This window comes from Nelusetta ayraudi, unplaced genomic scaffold (genome assembly GCF_046127955.1).
Source record: "Nelusetta ayraudi isolate G7.1 ecotype Tasmania unplaced genomic scaffold, CSIRO-AGI_Nayr_v1 ptg000079l, whole genome shotgun sequence".
NCBI lineage: Eukaryota > Metazoa > Chordata > Actinopteri > Tetraodontiformes > Monacanthidae > Nelusetta > Nelusetta ayraudi.
In genome coordinates, this window is record NW_027466129.1 from 764,620 (window position 1) to 787,193 (window position 22,574).

General features: G+C 45.8%; 2 protein-coding genes across 2 annotated transcripts; one reads left to right on the plus strand and one right to left on the minus strand.

The window, feature by feature from the left end:
• Positions 1-318: 318 nt before the first annotated feature.
• LOC142899955 (putative acyl-CoA dehydrogenase 6) lies at positions 319-17,697 on the plus strand. Its single transcript, XM_076043916.1, has 9 exons — positions 319-543; positions 6,825-6,945; positions 10,875-11,004; positions 12,120-12,226; positions 12,702-12,869; positions 13,033-13,206; positions 14,534-14,695; positions 15,903-16,053; positions 17,091-17,697. Exons 1-9 carry the CDS (start codon positions 343-345, stop codon positions 17,179-17,181), a joined length of 1,305 nt encoding a protein of 434 aa, XP_075900031.1. The 5' UTR covers positions 319-342; the 3' UTR covers positions 17,182-17,697.
• On the minus strand, positions 17,694-19,409 carry bet1 (Bet1 golgi vesicular membrane trafficking protein). The gene is made up of 4 exons (XM_076043917.1): positions 19,229-19,409; positions 18,888-18,994; positions 18,647-18,703; positions 17,694-18,164 (listed from the first exon to the last, which is right to left on the minus strand). Exons 1-4 carry the CDS (start codon positions 19,245-19,247, stop codon positions 18,009-18,011), a joined length of 339 nt encoding a protein of 112 aa, XP_075900032.1. The 5' UTR covers positions 19,248-19,409; the 3' UTR covers positions 17,694-18,008.
• Between the last annotated feature and the right edge of the window lie 3,165 nt (positions 19,410-22,574).

Here is a 22,574-nt window from a genome sequence, read left to right on the forward strand (position 1 = left end):
GCTTTGTTTTTTGTTATTTTTGTTTTTCCGTTGTAGGTTTAATTTAATTTTTAACTGAAATTTGGTTATATGTGTTCACATTAATTGATGTTTTTTTTTTCCAAAGACTGCATATTTATAAGCCTTTTCATTTCTTTTGCACACAATATGGTGAAAGAAAATGAGCTCAAAGGTATCAGCGAAAAATAATTTCTGTTGATGAATGTTTCTGCAAATGAGTAGAAGCGAATCAAAGTTGTATTATATCATTTTATTTCATTCATTTATTTATTCTAAACCCAAGCACTTGTATTGAGTGTTTATGGGGCAGCTGAGCGCGCATGCGCACACGAGTCTGCAGGCATGGCGCTGTGCTCAGGAGCCCTCCGCGTCAAACTGCTTGTAAACAGATGTGGTTTGAGCAGATTTCCGTCCTCCGTCGGGCTCCGGACGGTCTCTAACGAGGCGCCATCCAAAGCCGCAGTTGCGGCAGACCCAGAGACCACCGACGACCACTTAATCTACACAAGGGAGCACCTGGCGTTGAAGGAATCCCTCAGAAAGGTATGCAAAACAAAACAAAAAAAGTAACGGCTAGCATCGGAGCTAAAGAGAACGCACTGAGCATCATTTTTAATGTATTGTCGTTCGAGCTGCTGATATATTTGGATACTTGACACCACCTGTGCTTCCTTGAGCGGTTAGATAAATGACCCCAATCAGCCGAGGCCAGTGTGGCCAAAGTAGGTGAGAGGTCGTCGCTCTGTTGACGTGTGTCAGAGTGTGTATGGGGTCGCAGTTTCCGGTTGTCACTGCAGGCGCAACGCTAGCTAGCCTGCTAGCTTGCTGTCGTAAAGCTGGTGCTGTCAGGGTTATCTGCGCGATAATGCTTCTGCAGTTTTAAAAGGTTGTCACACGCGTCCTTCTATGAAATCAGTTTCACAGATTTCAAAGATTCCAAATACTGTTTCGGCCCAGAGGCGACTAGCTAGCACGACGCTGCTGAGGCTGTGTGAGTAACAAGCGACTTTTAAATCAACCGGAAGTGGCACTTTTGGATTGAGCAAGAACGTCGTCCTGTTAGTTGATTTAAAAAATAAAATAAGATAAAAACAAAACAAAATGTAACATGCTTATACCTGTTCTAAGTAAATTCCAAATACTAACACGTAAATCTCATCCGAAAAAAAGTTTATAGCTTACGTTACAGGATATGCTGAACATGTTCCTGCAGTGCCACTACTGTTACTGTTCATCTATCGTCCTTTTCTGAATTCTCAATTTCTGCATTAGTTATTCGTTTTTATTTTTTTTGAAAACTGTCAAACAAACAAAACTGAAGTGGCTGGCCAAAGCAACGTTTGAGATTATACAGTCCTGTTGCAGGTGAGACAAGTACATAGATAAGGTATTGAAAGATATGGAGGCATAATAACTATGCATGCTGTAGAAACATAAATATTTGGGCATTGCTGAGGCTGTGAGTGTTCCAAACGTTTAACTGCTTAGATTGTGTGGATTATGTACGTCCCTCCAATTTATGTGCAGACTGTCTGGCAAGTTAAAATAAAAACAAAGAACAAAATATTCAATATTGATTTTCAGTGTATGTGAGCACTCCCTCTACTTGCAGATCAGTTTCATATATAAAATCTTGTCCTTTAAAAGCAATACAACTAGCTAAAATTCCATTATGTGGCCCATTTTACATAATAATGAAAGAGGAAATGTTGCACCTGAAGTTAGTCAGTAATCAAAAGCCCCTTAAGAGATGCAAGTGTTAGGTATAATTATTTTTATTTAACTGTTTTGTCTGTAAATAGCTTGGGGTGAAGTGTTAGCAATTTGCCTGACTCACTCTCGTATTTCAAGTCTGCCACTGGGGAGGCATAGGGCAAAAACAAATAACAACACACGGCACCTAATTTAAGAGCAAAAGGAGGTAGTGAGGCCGTGTTGCGGTAAAAGGAGGGGAAGCCTGTTGTGTGACTGGACCTCCTGCAGGACTGGAGGATGCCGGCGGGGGCCCAAAATAACCCCAGTCCAGGGAATAATGGGAAGGGTGAAAATGTGAGAGGGAAGTGCAGAACAATATGGTGGGCAGCGCAGGAAGGGCAGGCGGACACTGCGATGGTTATTAAAAGAACTTGGCTGCAGGACAAACCTGTTTGGAGATGCCATGGAAATCCTGTAGTGGCTGCTTGTTCAAGTTGATTGTCGGTGTTCCCACTATTAAATTAATTCCCTACGAGCAACCAGGGAGCGCTGTGTGTGTGTGCGTGTGTGCGTGTGTGTGTGCGTGCGTGCGTGTGCGGGGTTCACATGCTTCCGGAAAAATTAGTCAGACGTTGCCGCATCTTAAACGGACCTCAGCGTCTCCTCTGGAGTGGACAGGGATGAGGAGCTGAAGGAGAGGGTCACCGAACTTCTAGGAAGAGCTTCCTGACTGGGACTTCCCCCCCCCCCCCCCCCCCCACTCCACTAAGGCCATTGTTTGTTTGTTTCTATGGTGCAGCAACTCTGGGCACTTGGCACTCGTGTTGCCAGTAACCAGTGACTGTGCGCCACTATTTCATCTGTGACACGTCTTGACGATGGCGTGAGTTATTTCACTAATCCACAGGATTTAATATCACATGTGCACAAAAGCCCCAGCCAAAAAAAACAACAAACATAAAAAAAAAATCTTAAAAGATGGCCCTCCCCACCCTAAAAATTCCGTTAGCTGCATTCCAAGCAGATTCAATATTCAACTATTTTATTGGTCACGTGCCACAAATTTAAAAAGTGGCAAGTGGCAATAAAATCTAAGTTTTACCATCATACAAGTTAAAAAGATTAAAAAAAAAAAAAAAATTGGCTGGATGGATAAGGGTGTTTGAAGTGTTATGCAATGCTATATAATATAATAAAATATAATATAATATAATTAGTTGCAAACAACAAATGCAAAAATATGACACTATACCATTTAATATATAATAATAACAACAATAATATTAATAATGATGATATCATTAATTAACTGTTTTTTGTTTGTTTTTCTTATTTATTTATTGTTTATTTATTATTTATTTATTAAATTATTTGATGCACACTGGGACTTCCCAAACAAATTCCTATGTGTTCTTTTGCACAATTGGCAATAAAAGTAATCTGAATCTGAATTTGAATCAATATAATATCAGTGTTTCTCCTGGTGTATAATGCATCAGCAAATATAAAGTACGGTGGGGCGGAGGGGACAAACTGTATAAATTATTAGCTTGGCTGCTTTTAGAACCTTTACAATTAGTTTGATAGCGAGCCAGAAACCAGAGCGAACGGCGCTGTAATGAATTTTTTTTTTTTTGTGTGTGTGTGTGGCTGACTCAGCAGCTGCGACATCAAGGCGCATGAATCACAGCGCAGCAGCACCACCATCCATTACAGCAGCAACTGGCAGCCACTCGTTGTTTAAACACCTCCCACCACGTCTCAAAGTTTAACGGTTTAAAAAGGACAACAACAAAAAAAAAACAACTTTGTGCAACTTCCAAAAATCCTGAAGACATGTGGCTGGAGTAGAACATATAGAACATGTGCAACACACTCAGGTTGTCAGCATCAGGCAGGTCATGTTGACACGAGAGAGTTCATCCGTTTTTCCAGGTTATGAGGTTTAGAAACGTTTTTTTTTTGTTGAGAGAACTTCCTGAGAAGTGGTTGTTCCAGAGGTTTCCTGCGGGGGTTGGTGAGGTGGTGGGGTGGTGGGAAACCCCTTATTGTGAAGTCCTGGATTCGGCCTCGTTAAGTCCAAAAGTCGACCATGTCAGTGTGTTCCGGGCAGCTGACGGCCCAGAGTTCTCGCTAAACTCATCAAAACGCTGCCGCTCTGTTTTCCTTTCTGGCCGTCCCTCCCTTCCCCTCCTCAGGATCTCAACTCTGAACCTAGCTGAGTTTTCACTCCCACCCCCACAATCACCCCCTCCCCCCCACCCCCACCCCACCCCACCCCCTCTCACTCCCCAGCCCTCCATCCTTGTGTCCTACATATCTTTTGGACAGATGTGTGTGCGTGTGCGTGTCGGGCCCACCGTTGCGTGTCCGCAGCGTTTGTCTTGGCAGCCTCGGCTGAGCTCTGCTCCGTTCTGCTGCTCTGTCTGTTTTGGAAGCGACGTGCTTTGGGTTTTTTTTTTTTTTTTTTTTTTTTTTTAAAAACGCTGGAAAAACAAGAAAACCTCGTCAGTTTACGTTTTTTGTCGCGTTTTGTTTTGGTGGCCGAGCCACTGAGGTGATGAACCATCTGTACAGGAAGTGGTTGCTGTTGTAGTGCGACGTTCTACATCTCAACTGGACTCTCTGTAAATTTTGTATCTAATAATTTGACTTTGACTTGAGCTGCTGTAAGTCAAAGTCCTTGACTTTTATATGTGACTAGGGATGCAAATTATCGATTAATTAATTAATCGATAGTTGATTAACCTTATCGATCAATTAACGATTAATTGATCGGCGGTGATTTTTCCTGAGAGCCTAAATTTCACAATGAAAACTTAGTAAGGAACTCCGTATTTAACCCTTAAATAATGTTGAAGGTCCAGTGTGACCCAGTTTTACATGAAACAGTTAGGTTTCTAGGTACATTATGACCATCACAGTATCCACAGGTGAATTGCTCTTTCCTGCCACTATCACTGTTATAATGATATTAATTACCTGTGTAAAAAAAAAAAAGTTCAATTAATTGTGACTAATTTAATTTAATCGATTAAATTCTTAATCAACGATTAATCGATAATCAATTCATTGTTAACATCCCTTTTTGTGATGCATATCTTTAAAAGTCACAGTCCGTTCAATCACAGCAGCCAAGGGGGTTGGTTTTTCTTTTCTTTTTTCTTTTTTTTCACAAAGCCATGTTTTGCTCGCCCAGACTCGATTCTCTCGCTTTGCTTTGACGAGACGTTTTACTGCTGCACTCGAATAAGAAACCACCCGTTTTTATCGTCTATTTCCGTGCGGCGTCCTGAGAGATCAGACTTTGCGTTGGTGGGGACGCCTGAGCCGAGCAAAGTTGTGCGTCTGCCGACGGAGTTGCGTGCGGAGTAAAAACGCCACAGCGAGTGAAACTCGGCGCGCGGCCCGTCGACGGCGCCCTCTGCCAGCGCAAGGCAACGGCTCTGACATTTACAGCGTCTCTCCAGCTGTGGACGTGAGTCACAGCTTTAAATCACTTTGAATCATGGAGCAACTCAGCGCCGCAGACACTTTGGTCACGACTGCACGGCGGTGGTGGTGGTGGTGGTGGTGTCGGCCAATCACGAGCCTCCAGCTGCTCTCGTGTTACCCTTTCTTTTTTTTTTGGCCTGGTTCGATGACTACATGGAATAGAATGCCTTTATTAATCCCACATTGGGGATTATTTGCATAATTACAGGAACAATACAGTGCAAAATGTAATAATTAAAAAGGAATCGTGAGCAAACATAAAAATAAAGAAAATATTTATTGCCTAAGAAAGGAAAAAAGAAACTGTTGGACTATTTTCAAGTTATCGGAACCCCGCTGAATGAAACAAATCTTTATTATTAGTTTTCTTGTTTTGTTTTTCTATCAATCCAAGTCCACTCTGTTGAAATCCGATTGGCAGCCCCTCCGCACGTCGGGCTTCCAGCATGTGTTGAAACCCCAGCATTACAACAATCAGGCCGTCCTCTGTAAATTTATCTCCCGCTCTTTCATGCAGCTGCACCAACAAAACAGAAAAAGAAATATGGATCCAGCCTTGTCCTTTTTCCTTCACTTGTGTGCAGCAAGTCCTGGATTTTGCGGCCGCTTGCCCGCTCGCTTGCGTGCTCGCTTGGACGGATGGCGCAGGAAAAGGCCGCCCAGCGTAAAAACATTTATTTTTTCACGCTGTTTCCGATCGTTTGGGGTTTCGGCTCCTCGGCCAGGAAAGCAGTCCGAGCCGTTTGAAACGCTGAGTATGAGCGGAACGTCTCTGTGATTTTCATACACCGAACCAACCAGCCAGCCAGCCAGCCAGCCAATCAGACAGTAAGCCAACCCAGAAACCACCGCAGAGGGCAATTAATGCCGTAAGTCACATGGGTCGCGAGGCGTCGCGGCCAAGAATCTCTGGGCTGAGAGAGGTGAAGATGCTGCTGCGGTTCTGATGTTCCTGCAGCTGTTTTGCAGCTGCTGGGCGGCGGCGGCGGCGTGGCGGCGGTGCAGATAACGTGCACACGCTGTGTATGTTGGCGATAGAAAAGCCTGAGTCACCAACCCCCCCACCTGCCCTGCCTGCTCTCTATTCATTGGGCACTGATGCTTCCACGCTGGTGTCTGCAGGAGATGGATTACCTGTGCAGGACACACATGTATGCAGCAGCAGCTCCATGCGTTTTTCACTTAGGCTACATATGTCACAGTAATGCTGTAAGGCGTAAGATGTAATAGCATGGATTTTTATTATATATATACAGCATATATATATATATATACATATATATATATATATATATATATATATATATATATATATATATATATATATATATATATATATATATATATTTGTATGTATCCCTGTGAAACCCAGCAGGTTGATCCCTGCTAGGTTTTACATGCAGCAGGAAATCTGCAGAAGAAAGACTGAATCCTTGTGTGTGTGTGTGTGTGTGTGTGTGTGTGTGTGTGTGTGTGTGTGTGTGTGTGTGTGTGTGTGTGTGTGTGTGTGTGTGTGTGTGTGTGTGTGTGTGTGTGTCTCTCTCTCTCTCTCTCTCTCTCTCTCTCTCTCTCTCTCTCCCGCCTTGTGTTTTTAATGGACGCTGCTGCTGCCCTCTGATGTTTTTGCTCTGTAGATCATCGAGCAGGAGATCAACCCTCACGTGGAGCAGTGGGAGGCCCAGGGATCGTTTCCAGCCCACAAAGTCTTCAAGACTCTCGGCGACGCCGGCTTCCTCGGCGTCACCAAACCAGTCGGTAGGTCGGGGGGGAGGGGACTTGATTTCTTTTTAAAAATGCCAACCGAAACGTAGTTATCAAGGCAAATGAGCCGCTGAGTTCCATCTTCACGAGCTCCAATCTAAATGGTTTTGATTTGACCAATCATTGAGGGAGACTGATAAAGAGGCGGAGCTGCGTCAAATGAATCTGGGGCCATTTGACCAAACATCCAAAAGAAGTTTTTTTCTATGCAGTCTGACAGGACCAATCATCTGCATCCTTTTGGTGCGCAGAAGGTGGGCGGAGCAACATCCAGGTTTCAGCTGTAGCAGGAAACGGGAAGCTAGCTTGTAGCTCTTAGCTTGTTAAACAGCGTACGCTGCTGTGGTTGGTCGGTGTGGCCACCGGAGGCGTTTTCTCTGCTGCTGACTGGCTGTCAGTTGAACGTTTCCCTTCTTCATTTGCATGTGTGGAGCCACTGGGCCATTATTTAGGCCTAAATGTGTCTCCACCATTTGATGGATGTTTTCCAGGAGCCGCCGTCTTCTCTCCCTCACATCCAAACACTGCTTATAAATCTGCAGCATGGCAACGAATTAAAAAAAAAACACAAAAAAAACAAATGCTTCTGCTAAAGGTGGGCGGTTTTCTCTTGGGAAGAAGAAGAAAAAAAACAATAACCAGTCAAACTGATCCAGGATCTGTCTGAACCCGAAGCCACATGGATCAAAGGCTCAGTCGGATTTCTTTTCCAAACACACGTTTAATTTTTTTTTTTCCCCTATGCGGGAAACGTTTGAAGTGTGCCGGCGTTGCGCTTTTGTAGGTCTTCAGCTGCTCGACTCCCTCTGAGGGTTTCACTGGTACGACCTCCTGCGTCCGAGAGGTCGACGACCTTGAGGGTGGGTCCGCAGGATGACGGTGCAGCAGAGCAGCAGCGGCGTCAGCAGCAGCAGCAGTGAGGATGAAACGAGCGAGGATCAGAACAGCTTCAAAATCCTCTTCGGAATCTCCCAGCGTTCCTCCCACTGCTGCACTCCCTCTGTCCTGGATTGCTGTCCTGGACTGGGTGAAGTGCGATATCGTGGAAAAAAACCCATCCGTCGGCTGCGGTCATGACTAATAAAGCCGGGATTAGAGGTGGTCAGAGTTTAGGAGCCTCTTCCACAGGGAAATGATTCATCAGGTGAGATGAGCAGGGCGGAAGTCGCCGTCCGGGAATTTCCTCCAAGGCTGCAATTAAGCCAATCTTATAATTGCACTCTAAACACGGGCGCCGTGGATCCAAGTTCAATTTGCAGCAATTTCCAGCTCAGCATCGCTTACTCTTCATCCATTCCTGAAGCTTTGCCAGGAAAATCAGACGGCGGCGGCTTAACTGGAGAGTTTATTGACGGTGAAACTAAAACAAAAACTGAACTAAAAGAGATTTTAATACTGAGAGAGAGGAGCTCGACCTCCTGCATGTTAACACCACCTTCTTTTTCCTTTTTAAAAAAAAAAAAAAAAAAAAAAAAAAGTGAATCGTATGTCTGTCACTGACCCCCCCCCCCTCCCTCCCCATTTCTTTTATTATTTTTCATATCGTCCGAGGGACAAACATGATGTCTTTCCAAAGCGGAAGAGCAGGAAGTTTAGTCAAGGCGGCTGCCGCCGTGGCATTGACCTGCAGCCTCCTGCCTGCCGTCCCGAAGCACCGCTGCTGGGGGGGGGGGTGTGTGTGTCCTCAGGCCGTTTCCTGCCCGGCCGTTTCTGTCTACTGTGGCGCCGCAGCAACAAAATGTCCTTGTCCTCGTCTTTTATCGAGCGCTGGGGGAGGATAAAAATTTACAATTTTTTTATTATAATTTTTATTTTTCAAGCTTATCATTTATTTATCCAGCCGTGCCGAAACGTTTGTGGTTCTGCTGCACCCAACGGCATACACACACACACACACACACACACACACACACACGCACACACGCACACACACACGCACACGCACGACTCCTGCTGAGGGAACATCTGGCGCTCAGGAGAAACACACGTCAGGGTTGACACCCGTGTCAGAAGTGTGTTTGCTTTTTTTTAAAAAATATATATATATGTGTGTGTATATATATATATATATATATATGTATGTATATATATATATATATATATATATATACATACATATACATATATATATTATTTTTTTTATTTTATTTATTTTTTTTTACATTTCTTGGCCCAGATGTCCCGCTTTGTTGTTGCTGGGAGCTCCATCCCCAGCAGGGTCTCTGGCTGTTCAGTCGGGGGTCTTATCGCTGCACACCCGCACCTGCTTCCTCTTTCCCTTCCGATGGCTCCGCCTCCTCCCTGCCATCCCTCCACACGGGGATTTTATTTATCTATTTATTATTGTTTCCAGCAAGGCCTCAGTCTGCTAACTTTCATCTGATTGGCTGCATCGCCACCACATTCAAGCTTCGTCCTCTTGAAATGTTGTCTGGGCTTTTTTTTTTTCTTTGCACAACCAGGGGTCCAGGCTCACGCGCATGTGCGCGCACACACACACACACACGCGCACACACACACACACACACACACACACACACACACACACACACACACACACACACACACACACACACACACACGCGCGTACTGCAGGGATGGCATAGGGAGAGAAAAAAAAAATCCGCTCATCCGCTCATCAGCTCATCAGCGTGATAACCGACTTCATTTTTGCTCCGCCGATGATGAAAGGAGGAGAAAGATGTGGGTAATGAGCGTGCTTGCGAGGGGGAGGGGCCTCTTTATGAGGATAACTTGATGAAAGAAAAAGAGAGGGAGGGGGTAAAAAAAAAAGAAAAGCGGCCATTCAAACGCTCTAATGCTCCGTTTTCAGATCCATTAAGGAGCCGGAAGGTCTTTGCAGACGCCTGAATGGCGGAAAGAAATGTTTTATTTTCTCTCTCAGTCTGGAAGTGGTGTCATGCGGCTATTGTCAGAAATTCCAGTTAGTGACGATGATGATGATGATGATGATGAAATGCCAGCACTTAATGTGAGGACCTGCCATCCTCTGCAGTCCCTCTCCTGGCTGGCGGTCCTTCCAGAGGACAGTTAGAGGTCGAGTCAGGGAGCAGGTCAGCGTTCATCATCTGCAGAGCAGAAACATTCAACATGAGACAAAGTGTCCCTGCAGTGGGTGAGGAGGGGTGAGGAGGGGTGAGGACACCGTGTCTCACTTCATTCACTTTCACTTTTACGCCTCACGTTTGATGCAGTGGCCACGTGGGTTCGGTCACGTTGAGAACGTTCACTTTAATAATTTAATCATTTTCAAAATAAACTACGCATCTAGCAATGCCACACCCCCTCTGCCAGGTGCTGGCTCCGCCCTCTCAGACCACCTCTCTTCTCAGGCTGCGTTCAGACTGCAGCCGAATCTGTTTCACATCTCAAATCCCATTTTTAGGGCTGACTGTCCACACTGTATTCAGCCAGTGTCCGAATGGGGGTGTGGTTCTGTTCAGACTGGGCCACATTATTGAGCCATCTGACAGGTTGCAGTAGCAACCAGCGTAGCGTGTAGTGTGTGACGTCATATCAGTGCGACAGCGGCACTTGTTGCGATGCCGGGCGTGGCGCTCGGCTCGGATGGAGCTCCCTCCTGAAGGGGTTTTCAATCCGTTTTGAAAAACATCGCATTTCATCTGATTTGTGACTGTTCAGACTACGAAAGAGCCGTCCGGTTTCCATCTGGATGAGCTGAAAATCCGATTTTGGCTGGCAGTCTGAACGCGACCAAAGAGCCCCCTTTCCAAACTGCTCCAACAGGGCCCTCAGTTTTAGCTGGAGGCTGCAAACAGAGGGCTAAACATGCTGCCGTCTGCTCATCTGGAGAGTTTTCTTTTGTTTGTTTGTTCCACATGTACGAGAATTAGCAACTAACTGGTGTCTCTTGCCCCCCCCCCCCCCCCCCCCCCCTGCAGAGTATGGAGGTCTGGGCCTGGACTTCAGCTACAGCGTGGCCGTGGCCGAGGAGCTGGGCAGCATCCGCTGTGGCGGCGTTCCCATGGCCATCGGCGTCCAGTCGGACATGGCCACTCCGGCGCTGGCCAGGTACTGTGGGCCTCCGTCTCAGCCGCCGCCTCAGCAGTCGGGCCAAGGCTGCGGAAATCAACAAACAAGTCCCACACTCTGCACTTTTCTTATCAGCAGCAGCAGAAAGCAGTCAGACCTTCAACACAATGTTCAGCTTTCGCTTTTTATTTGACTTTTCATTCGTCTGAAGTGAAGCCTGTTTTTTGTTTTTTTTGTTGTTTTTTGTTTTTTAAACACTTGACACAACAGGGATCACTTCTCTCTCTCTCTCTCTCTCTCTCTCTCTCTCTCTCTCTCTCTCTCTCTCTCTCTCTCTCTCTCTCGCCCTCCCTGCCTCTCCCATTGCTGCAGCTTTCAGCAGCTGTTTTTTCACAGGCGCCCAGAGCCCAGACAGATAATTTGCACAGCGTTTGATCCGATGAGCAATAATAAGCAGCACTTTTCTATGAGTCATGTTCTTCACAATGGGGACAGACCCCCCCCCCCCCTCCTCCTCTTCCCCCTCCTTCACCCTTCCTCCCCTCCATCCCCTCTGCTTTATTTGTAACTCACCTGTGTGGCTGCATCCATCTCATTGCATCGCTCACAGTTGACATCCCTCCTTTCATAACTCTTTAAAATGCTAAACCCGCCGACTTGGATTCCTCGCCTCTCGCTAGCGTTACATTAAATGCGCAACACAGCCCCGAGGGGCAGGGCGGGGGAGGCGGGGGAGGGGGGATTAGCCGCACGACGGCTGCACTGAATAACAAACGGCTACACGGGAAAAGTTTGCGTCGGCCGTCAGCTACTAGCACGGTGTCGAGGATAACGGTGCTGCTGCTGCTGCTGCTGCTGCTGCTGCTGCCGCTGCTGCTGCTGCTGCTGCTGCTGCCGCTGCTGCTGCTGCTGCTGCTGCTGCTGCAGCTGCGGCTGCGGCTGCGGCTGCTGCCACTGCTGCTGCTGCTGCTGCTGCTGCCGCTGCTGCCGCTGCTGCTGCCGCTGCTGCCGCTGCTGCTGCCGCTGCTGCCGCTGCCGCCGCTGCTGCTGCTGCTGCTGCGGCTGCTGCCACTGCTGCATGTACACTGTGACCAAACTCACACGATGTCGCGTGTCTTTCAAGTGGGATTCTAAGTGTGTATTCGATGCTGCAGGTTCGGCTCCGACCAGCTGAAGAAGGAGTTCCTCCTCCCCACCATCGCCGGAGACAAGGTGGCCTGTCTGGGTGTGAGTGAGGTGGGGGCCGGATCCGACGTCTCCAGTAAGTCTGTCTGCCAGCATCAGCATCATCATCATCATCATCATCATCATCACTGTACACAGTCCAACTGGCCTGGAAAAGCACCCACAAAAAAAGAAGCATTTCATTCCCAAACTATTCTGAACATCTTCAAATAAACACTGGACTCTTTAATCTCTCCCCCCCCCCCATCAGCTGGCTGCGTGTTAATGGGTTTTTCTTGTTCTAAATGTCAATGTGTCTTGATTGTAATTGTATAAATGTGTTTTTGTGAGCTCTGTCAAAGAAGAATCTGTCTGTCTGTCTGTCTGTCTGTCTGTCTGTCTGTCTGTCTGCCTGTCTGTCTGTCTACACACCGGGGACCTTCGGCTGGAAACTGAGGAGAAAAAAAATAAATGTTTGGTGTTTTTCCGACTCATATTTCTCATATATTCCCTCACACCTTCCCCGTGACACCCCCGCCGCTGCCCCCCCCCCCCTCCCCCCCCACCCCCAGGCATCGTGACCAAGGCGGTGAAGAAGGGCGACGAGTTGGTCATCAACGGCGGGAAGATGTGGACCACCAACGGCACGCAGGCCGACTGGATGTGTCTGCTGGCCAACACCAGCGACGGGCCGTCGCACAGGAACAAGTCGCTCATCTGCCTGCCCTTGAACCTTCCAGGTGGGCGGAGCCTCGCCACCGCCATCATCGCCACCACCAGAGGGCGACCCGTGGGCGGCTAGGGCCACCTGTTGCTGACACTCTCTCTCTCTCTCTCTCTCTCTCTCTCTCTCTCTCTCTCTCTCTCTCTCTCTCTCTCCCTCTCGCTCTCTCTCTGCCGCAGGAGTGCACCTCGCCCGCAAGATCGACAAGCTGGGCATGTGGTCGTCGGACACGGCCGAGATCTTCTTCGACGACGTGCGAGTGCCCTGCAGTAACATCATCGGCCAGGAGGGGATGGGCTTCACCTACCAGATGCTGCAGTTCCAGGAGGAGCGGCTGTGGGCCGTGGCCAACAGTGAGTGAGAGTGAGGCATCACCCCTTCGTCACCACTCCATCGCTCCTCCATCCCTCCTCCATCTCTTCATCACCACTACTTCACTCTTTCATCACTCCTTCTCTTCATCACCACTACTTCACTCTTTCATCACTCCTTCACTCCATCACTCCTTCATCGTTCCTTCATCACTCCTCCATTATTTCATCACTCCATCAGTCATTCATCCCTCCTTCACCACTCCATCCCTCCGCCATTACTTCATCAACCCCTCTTCACTACCTCCCCATTCTTGTTTCCTCACATTTAAATAAGTGAGAGTGAGGCGTCACTCCTTCATCTCTCAATCAGTCCTTCATCACTCCTTGGTTCTTCCTCCTCTCCCTCCCTCTCCTCTTCCTCTTCCTCCTCCTCTTCCTCCTCCTCCTCATATCACTGACCGTATCTCAGTAAAATTAAATTCTTGCTTCCTCACATTCGATTGAGTGAGTGAGAGTGAGAGTGAGGCTTCACTCCTTTATCACTCAATAACTCCTCCATCACTCCATCACCTGTTACTCACTCAATTCGTTCCACCTTTTCCCCCTCCCTTTTCTTCCCCCTCCTGCTCCGCCCCCTCTTCCTTGCATCACTTACCGTATCTCATTGAAATTACGTTTTTTGCTTCCTCACATTTGATCTTATTCCCATAAACCTCACTGTAGGTTGCGTGGTTTATTATTAGTTTTTTTTATTTTTATGGTTTCCTCCTTGTTGTCAAGAATGTGGGAGCTGAGGTCACACTGAGTTTCAGCTGTTAATCTCGTATAAATTGATTGTGAATTCTAAGGAACTCGTGACTCAGTCGTTTCCTCTTTTTGGAGAAATGAATTTCCTCATGCAGGATATGATAACACACTTTTTTTTTTTTTTAAATTAACAAATGTTGATAAAGTATGAGATTTAATATAAAGACTAAAAACTAACCCTGCTACTGGTTAATTCTGGCAGATCTATATTAAAATCACCGGTCTTGATTTTGAGATACATGAATTCTAAACCGGAACAATCAGCAACCCGCTAAATAAACAGTCATAGAGCTACTGCCAAGGTTCAGGTCGGGTCAGGAAGAGGAAGCTGCTGCCAGAATGTAAGCAGGCGCTGAAGGATTTCTAGTTTAAAAAAACAAAAACAAAACTGTTTTGGCCCTGCGTGTGAAATTTGAAAGGCAGATGAATGAATGATTTTGAAGCGCCGCCGCGCTATTTCCAAAAGCTTCCTCCAGGAAACTTCCTCCTTCCTCACCGTGTCTGTGCTGAATGAATCGGCGGCTGAACGCTGACGTTCGACTTTCCATCGTCCCTCCAGTCGTGACCACGATGGACATCGTCATCCAGGAGACCATCCAGTACACCAGGCAGCGGAAGATCTTCAAGCTGCCGGTGCTCTACCACCAGACCGTCCACTTCCGGCTGGCCGAGCTGCAGACGGAGGTGGAGCTGCTGCGCTCCCTCTTGTACCGAGCCACAGGTGAGGATCCGACGTTTCAGTCTCCTTCCATCACATACAGGTGCCACCCAGAAAATTAGAACATCCTGAAAAGGTTGTTGTATTTCTGCAATTCAACTCAAAAGGTGAATTTGACATATTATATAAAGGAATAATATGCAAATTAATATATTTCAAGTTTTTATTTCTTGGGATTTTGCTGATCAGGTCTTGCAGCTTAAAAAAAAAACTTTGTGGGTTTATGGTTTTAATAAGCTGAAAATCTTAATCAGCAAAGTGACAACAGGGAACTGCTTGAGATGTCAATTTGCATGTAATGGCTCAATAAAATTAGTTGGTTTCATCTTTTATGTTAAATTGCCAAAATAAAACAACTTTTACTTGATATTCAAATTTTTCGGGTAGTACCTGTGTGTACATACATAGCTTACCACCACCAGTGTGAATGTGGTGTGAATGAATAGGCTCAATGTAAAGTGCTTTGAGTGCCTAGAAAAGCACTGTGTGAATCCACAGAGAAGAAGAAGAAGAAGAAGAAGAAGAAGAAGAAGAAGAGAAGCTTCTTCTCTCAAAAGGCTCCAAAGCTCCGACCCAAAGTTTATAAACTTTAGGAATATTTCATGGAAAATGAAGGTGCGAAACACGTCGGGTGCAAACTCTGTGAAGCTCACCCAGCATTCCATGCTAGCACCAGGGCGCTTCGCAAACACCCTCAACACCAACAGGACTCGCTTTAACGTTGAGGATCGATACTTTTGTAGATATTTTTTAAACAAAAATAATCATTAGTTGCCACCGTGAAAATAAAAATAAGCAGAATAATATTAAAAGATACATCCTCTCACAGCTGGCCTTTCGTTCACCCTGTTGGCTGTGCATACATCAGCGGCTGTCACATGGCCAGCAAGTCCAAGGTCACGTTTTTTTTGTTGTTGTACCTCCAAACCAATCTGGCCTCGAGCTCAAACATTATTGCCTCATCCAGAAATAGATCAAAGGTTCTGCTTCTATTCAGCACAGTTGGACACACACACACGCACACACACACACACACACACACGCACTAACACGCCTCATTCAGGCGAGGCCAAATGCTGGGTGAAGGAGAGTCACGTGACTCGATCTGACAACAGAACAGCGGTTTCTATGTATTTATAATTCTCATTCCACTGTTTCCACCCTGTTCCAACACTTCACTGTGTGCTTTCTTCCCTTTCCTCTTCTGCAGCCTTGTACATCAAGGGTAACGACGTGACCAAGCTGGCGTCCATGGCCAAGCTGAAGGCGGGCCGTCTGGCCCGGGAGCTGAGCGACAGCTGCCTGCAGTTCTGGGGGGGGATGGGCTTCACCAGCGACGTCCTGGTCAGCCGCTTCTACAGGTGAGCGCCGAGTGAGCGGCCGTGCAGTGCGGTGCGTTCAGGGTCCTGACGTGGTGGTGGTGGTGGTGCATTTTTTTTTAAGATCTATCTCAGTGTTGTTCGACCTTTTTTGAGCCACGGCACATTTTTTACATTGAAAAAAATCCAAACCACCAACCAAACATCATAAAGTGACACTTTTTTGCCTAATAATGACTAAAGAGTCTTTTAATTTATTTACACTCACTCAGTATGAAACATGGCCCTGTTCAGATCGGGCATGGGCAAACTACGGCCCGGGGGCCATATGTGGTCCGTTAAGCTTTTCAAGCCGGGCCGCCGAACTTGAGGAAATTATATTAATAGTAAGTAAGAAATAAAATAGCGTAAATTTTGTCCTTGTTTTCAGAGTCGTTTCAATAAAGAGCTAAATTCCGAGGGGCTTCAAAGACACTGATTTTGTTGGAACGCTTCTGTTCATTTTTTAATGGACATTAAAGCAACATGTTTTCTACACATCCCATGATATATTGTTTTTCCTCCTATGAGGTGGGTCACCAAAGCACTCCATCCGTCTGCCGCTGCTCCGGCCCCTCTGTCACGTTTTAGAACCCGTTGTGGACCCACCAGTCACAAAGGTTGCCCAGCCCTGGTTTAGATGCACACCAAGCTGGGAGGAAAACAAGCTCATGTTCCTTTTAAAGCACAGCCACTTGACAATAGAATGTTATTATTTTTAGACTAAATAAGTGAAATTGGATCATTTTTCACGGCACACTTGACATTGCCTCACGTTAGCACTAGCGTGCCGCGACGCAGTCGTTGAAAAACGCTGATCTTAAACTAATAACTCACTGTGCCACTGACTCTCTGATGAGCCCTGATGTTACTCTGTGCTGACACCTGCTGGTGGGGCAAAAAAGAAAAGAAAAAGGAAATCACACCAGGATGCCGCGAGAATTTCTAAAACACATGAATGTTGAATTACAGAGTTTTTAAAAATGTAAAAACAAATAATTTGAGTGGCTTTTGTTGGGGTTTTTCTTCCTTTTCCTCAGAGATTCCAGGTTGCTGTCCATTGGTGGAGGAGCCGACGAGGTCATGCTGGGAATCATCGCCAAATACATGGACACTCTGCCCAGAAAGTGATGTCACCAGGAACCTCTGTCAATTTATCAGCTCCACCAGGTTGCCAATGATTGACAACGCGGACGTTAACGCAGACGATCACCTTCAGTGCACTCATCAGTATCAATGCAACAAGCCTGATTGTGTTGGATTTTTAGCTTGTAAAGTTAAAATAGCACAGCAGGAAGGAAGAAAAAACCTCCTCGGCTGTTAGTTCTTAACTTCAGGAATGTCCAAGTCCGGTTCTTTTTGTGCGTCATTTCTAATTTAAGCATTGATTTAAAAGCCTTCTGATCTATACAGTATATTTTTTTAGAATAAACAATGAAGTGACTAATGGTTCTGTTGTGTAAAATCTAACAGGATGTGCCATGTGCAGATCAAAAATTAAACACAAATCAAGTTTTACTTTCACACTTTGTACAGGTTATTTTTCAGGGATAGAAATTTTATTAGCATTTATTTACACGTAAAACTGTTTTAACAACAAAAGTTGAAACAATCACGATCGAGATTAATCCAAAGTATTACAGTCCTGTGTGTTGATGGTTTTGGAGACAATGTGGACAACTGCAGTGTCTGCTGAAAATGTGCACCGTTCTTCCTCTTCCACTTAGTTCTACATCATTGGTTCCCCATTCTGCCTGCTCAGTTTGGTGCCTTTGAGGACAAAAAAAAAAAATCAAGCGTATCGAAGACTTAAAGAAAAGAAAAAAATTAAAAATAAAATAAATCTGGCTTTTCCTCCTTCCTCGCCGTCACGTGTGTCAATCTAATCTTTTGAGCATCCACGAACGCCGTGCCACGGGGTTGATGAAAGCGACAGGTCAACCGACCCGGTCCACCGATCACCTCAGCTTGATGAACCAGTAGAGGATGAAGAAGACGAAGCAGCAGAAGAGCAGCATGTAGCACAGCAGTTTGGTCTGGCTGCCTCGCGAGAGCTGCTTGACGCGGCCGATGGTGGCGCCCAGCAGGCCGCCGGTGGAGTCAAAGTCCGAGTCCTGCAGCGGGTGGAGGAGGAGGGAGAGGAGGTTCACGACCAGCAAAGGTAACCATCATCATCACCACACGTCGCCAGGTTTCACTTCTGAGCCCAATTACACGCTGCTGTTACAGAAAACATGACTGGATTTGTTTTAAAAAATATAAATCCATCCATTTTCAATACCCGCCTCTTGCCAAGCTCAGGGTCACGGGAGTCTGCCTGAGCCTATCCCAGCTGTCATAGGGCAAAGGCAAGGTTTAAATATAAAGATTTTATTGAAATATTTTTTAATATGAATTTGCATTTTTAAGTCAGCATTTTCCAACAGCACGAGGTGGACAATCTCTTGATTTATGCACCGTCAGTCTCTTTAGACGTCTCTACTCAGCATTAACTTCACTGGACAAATGCCAAGCTGAATCTGGCTTCCTAACGTGTGCAGCGTGTTGTTACTGCTGAGGTGTGTGATTGGTCTGCAGACGGTGACGGACAACTCACCATTTCATCCAGCATCTTGTTTTGATATTTGACCTCCGTCCCGATGTCGATCGACAGCTGTGAACGTCACCAAACCAATCAACAGATAAGAAACAGCGCGTGTGACGTCAGTCAAAAACATGGAGATGAAGTTGGTTTATAAGCTTTACCGTTAGTTTTTTTTTTTTTTTTTTCCCCCACCAACAACAGTCCTCAAAAACGGGCATTAGCCTGCGGCAATATGTAAACACTTGACACTCACACTTTTCAAGGCGCTGACTTTCGCCCTCAGTCCTTCCTGGAGGTGCTGGTTCTCCTCCTCGTAAACACTGTACCCGCTGGCCACATAGTTCCCGGGGGGCCCTTCACCTTCATTCCAGACCAAAAAAAAGTGAGAATTACGGGTTACTAAGTGGGCAGAATTAAAAAAAAAAAAAAAAAAAAAAAAAAACGCATCTTAATCGAGCACAAGCGCCACAATTTCGTCGCATATGGTGTCATTTGGTTCGGTGGGCGGTGGTAGCGTCATGTTAGCCACCGGCGGCTAACTAGCGAAGGAGCTAATTAAGAGCCGGAATCGGAAGAAACGGCTTCGTGTCTCACCCAGACCGGCGCGCCTCATCCTGGAGCACCGCAACTGTTGCTTCGCGGTGGAGTTCGGCGTCTGCGAAGCGAGAACCTATCGCGTTGATCGGAGCCGAGGACCGCCACCGAGAGGAACTGTGTCTGCGAGTATCAATTTGCTTGTGTACGTCAGCGAGAGCCACGACATCGATGGGACGGTAGCCGGAGAAGGACAAAAAAGTAGGTCCAGCTGCAGACTGGGATGAGGCTGTTACAGGCAGTCTCAGACCGGAAACTCTCAGAAGCAAATTGATTTTGAAAATAAAGGTTTATTTATCACACTTTATTTATTTATTGGATGACTGCAAATGCAATGTAAAGGTTTATCCATCACAGTCGTGACTTCAAATTAGTTTTAAAAAAAATTGTATTTTATATATTTAATATAATAATATAATATAATATATTTATATATATTATATATTTGTAATATTTCAATTGCACTGATTAATTAGATCATGACATAACGTCACTACAATATAATATAACTGGGCGTAGGCACAAAGTTCACGTTGACGTTAACGGACTGAATACCACCGTCGTTATTGTAATTGTAACATTAACATATCACAACTCCTTAGGACTTTTAGGTAATTTTTCTGTTAAATTATCCCACATTTACAGCGCCCTTTAAACATACTTACTTACCCAAAGCAGCCTGCTTGCAACAGCCTTTGCCTGAAACAGCTGCCACCGAGTCTGCAGCTGGATACTATCGGAGAAGGGATACTATGAAAAACACGGGGAAACACGTTTCGAAAAATGCCCGGGGCTGATGTTACTCTTGCAAAAATATCTGCACACCAAAAACACCACTTGGTATGAACTGAATATTAATTTTTAACAAACCAAGACACCTTTAACAATGACCAACGGCATCAATCGTGTATAGAGTTAATAATTGTTATTTGGTTGTATATTTATCAAGCTAGTCTCCGTTATAGACTATATATGCAAATTAAAGTACTTGTTGATGATGTCAGTCATTGTTTAACATAATAAATAAAAATGCTTAAAAAAAACTAAAAACTACTTCCTGTCCTTTTCATCAGGAGACAACCCCCATAAATATATAAGTAAATGAAAATGGCAAGAAAATAAAAATGATTTTCAAATGAGTTTTTTGAAACTCATTTAAAAAAAAAAAAAAACTAATCTGAAGCTTTAAATATTATTGCTAAGGGGGTTATGGAAAACAGTTTCAGTTTAATGAGTTCATAAATTAAGTATTTACGTGTTATAGTGTTTCTAAAAAAAAATATATAAAAATACACATAATGTATTCTGTGTTCATAATGCCAAGTAAAGAGTTTCTTCTTGCAAGCCTTGTGCCAGGTAATTTGCACAAAGAGCATTTCAAACCTGCCAGTCTACAGTTTGATTTCCATATGAAAGCAAATAATCTGCATAAAAGGCTTTTATTGCGAGTGTGGTGGGAAAATGCCCCGGGTCGGCTTTCGCTCGTCTTTAAAACACTGTAAAATCCTTCAGCGGCGACAGTCATCAAAAGCTTCATCTCGCTTCAGAAATCAAAGAGCGCCATGTGACGTTCCTCTTTCCCCATTCTGAGACCTGACCGCTGCAAATGGAGGATATATTTCTTTTCTTAGTGAATTTAAATGACAGGGTCTAAATGACACGTCCATCCGGCTGAATTACTGTTCAAAAAATAGTTCCTCAGTCTCTCTAAAGACACTCCTTTGGGTGGATGGGGGTCCGAGGGGGTCTGCTGCTATTTAGCGGCAATTACCTCTCCCCTCCCCCTTCGCACGCCCACCTTCACCTCACCTTGTTGCCAACATTACCTGAGATGGCTGCTGTGAAGAAGGAGATTAAACTCTGCCGTCTGATGTTAATTCATTCCCAGCCGCGTCAACCCAGCGCCTCATCTTTCTATGAATCATCCAAAGGCGGCAGCGGCGCCACGTGCATGACCTTCACACACACACACACACATCACAGAAACAGAGCGTATTGATTGAATCATGTGGGCGTCCAGCCCTTTGTGGATGCGAGAGTCGGCCTTTATCAGATGGTTCTTCGAGGAGGAGGAGGAGTAGGAGGAGGAGGAGGAGGAGGAGGAGGAGTCCAGCCGAGTGGAGGAGGAAAAAAAGCAAAATAAAAGTCTTCATCCTCGCGGAGGCTCTCAGGGTTCACGGCAGCCTAGTGAGGAGGAGGAGGAGTGTGTGCATGTGATTTCATATCTGTGTGCATTAAGTGTGGTGGTTATAGAAACACACACTGCTCTGCACCGTGCAGCTGCCCCAGGTCCAACCTCACAGGCTGTGTTTGAGGAATGAGTCACTGTGAAAGAATTACCAGACTGACGTCTTCTTGCATTTATTTCCATAAAAAGTTTTAACTTTTTTAACTTTAAAACTTTCTTTCTTAACAGTTTTTGCACCCTGCTCTCCTTTGCCGGCAGCATGAAAGAAAACAACTTGATGGATCTGGATTCTTCTCACAAGACGACTCACTTCTCAGTGACCCAGTGGCCAAACTCAGCGGTGAATGTTGTGAGTAGAAGAAATCCGGCTGATCATCACATATATGTGCAGATTATTTGAGGCCTGCCCCAGGTACCAACAGGAAGCTGATTGGCTCCGCTGGTGGGTGAGCAATCTGATTGGTCCACTTTGAGAGTGACGGATGGAAGGTTTGAACACAGATTTGATTGACAGTTGTGGAACTGATGCAGATCCTGGATGATAGAAAGTCCTGAGTTGGAAACCGGTGGGTGGGAGCCAGAGAGTCAGAGAGTCAGAGAATCAGAGAGTCACAAAGCCACAGACTTGGAGAGTCAGAGATTCAGAGACTCACAGAGTCACAGGGTCAGACAGTCAAGGACTCTCAGAGTCAGAGAGTCACCGAGCCACAGAGTTAGGAACTCACAGAGTCAGAGAGTTGGGGACTCACAGAGTCAGAGACTCACAGAGCCAGATTCAAAGAGTCAGAGAGCCAGAGAGTCAGGAACTTACAGAGTCAGAGAGTCACCGAGCCACAGAGTTAGGAACTCACAGAGTCAGAGAGTTGGGGACTCACAGAGTCAGAGAGTTGGGGACTCACAGAGTCAGAGACTCACAGAGTCAGAGACTCACAGAGCCAGATTCACAGAGTCAGAGAGCCAGAGAGTCAGGAACTCACAGAGTCACAGAGTCACAGAGTCAGAGTCATAGAGTCAGGGACTCACGCAGTTGGAGAGTCGCAAAGTCAGAGAGTCTGGGACTCACAGAGCCAGACTCACAGAGTCAGAGAGTCGGGGACTCACAGAGTCAGAGACTCACAGAGCCAGATTCACTGAGTCAGAGAGCCAGAGAGTCAGGGA

Bases quoted from the DNA above. Each gene is read 5' to 3' on its own strand.
- LOC142899955 (XM_076043916.1), top strand. From the start codon at position 343: ATGGCGCTGTGCTCAGGAGCCCTCCGCGTCAAACTGCTTGTAAACAGA. The intron at 6,946-10,874 runs GTAGGTCGGGGG...CCCCCCCTGCAG, and splicing joins CGGCGTCACCAAACCAGTCG to AGTATGGAGGTCTGGGCCTG. The intron at 12,227-12,701 runs GTAAGTCTGTCT...CCCCACCCCCAG, and splicing joins GGCCGGATCCGACGTCTCCA to GCATCGTGACCAAGGCGGTG.
- bet1 (XM_076043917.1), bottom strand. The intron at 18,704-18,887 runs GTGAGTGTCAAG...TGACGTTCACAG, and splicing joins AAGTCAGCGCCTTGAAAAGT to CTGTCGATCGACATCGGGAC. The intron at 18,165-18,646 runs GTGAGTTGTCCG...CACCCGCTGCAG, and splicing joins ACAAGATGCTGGATGAAATG to GACTCGGACTTTGACTCCAC.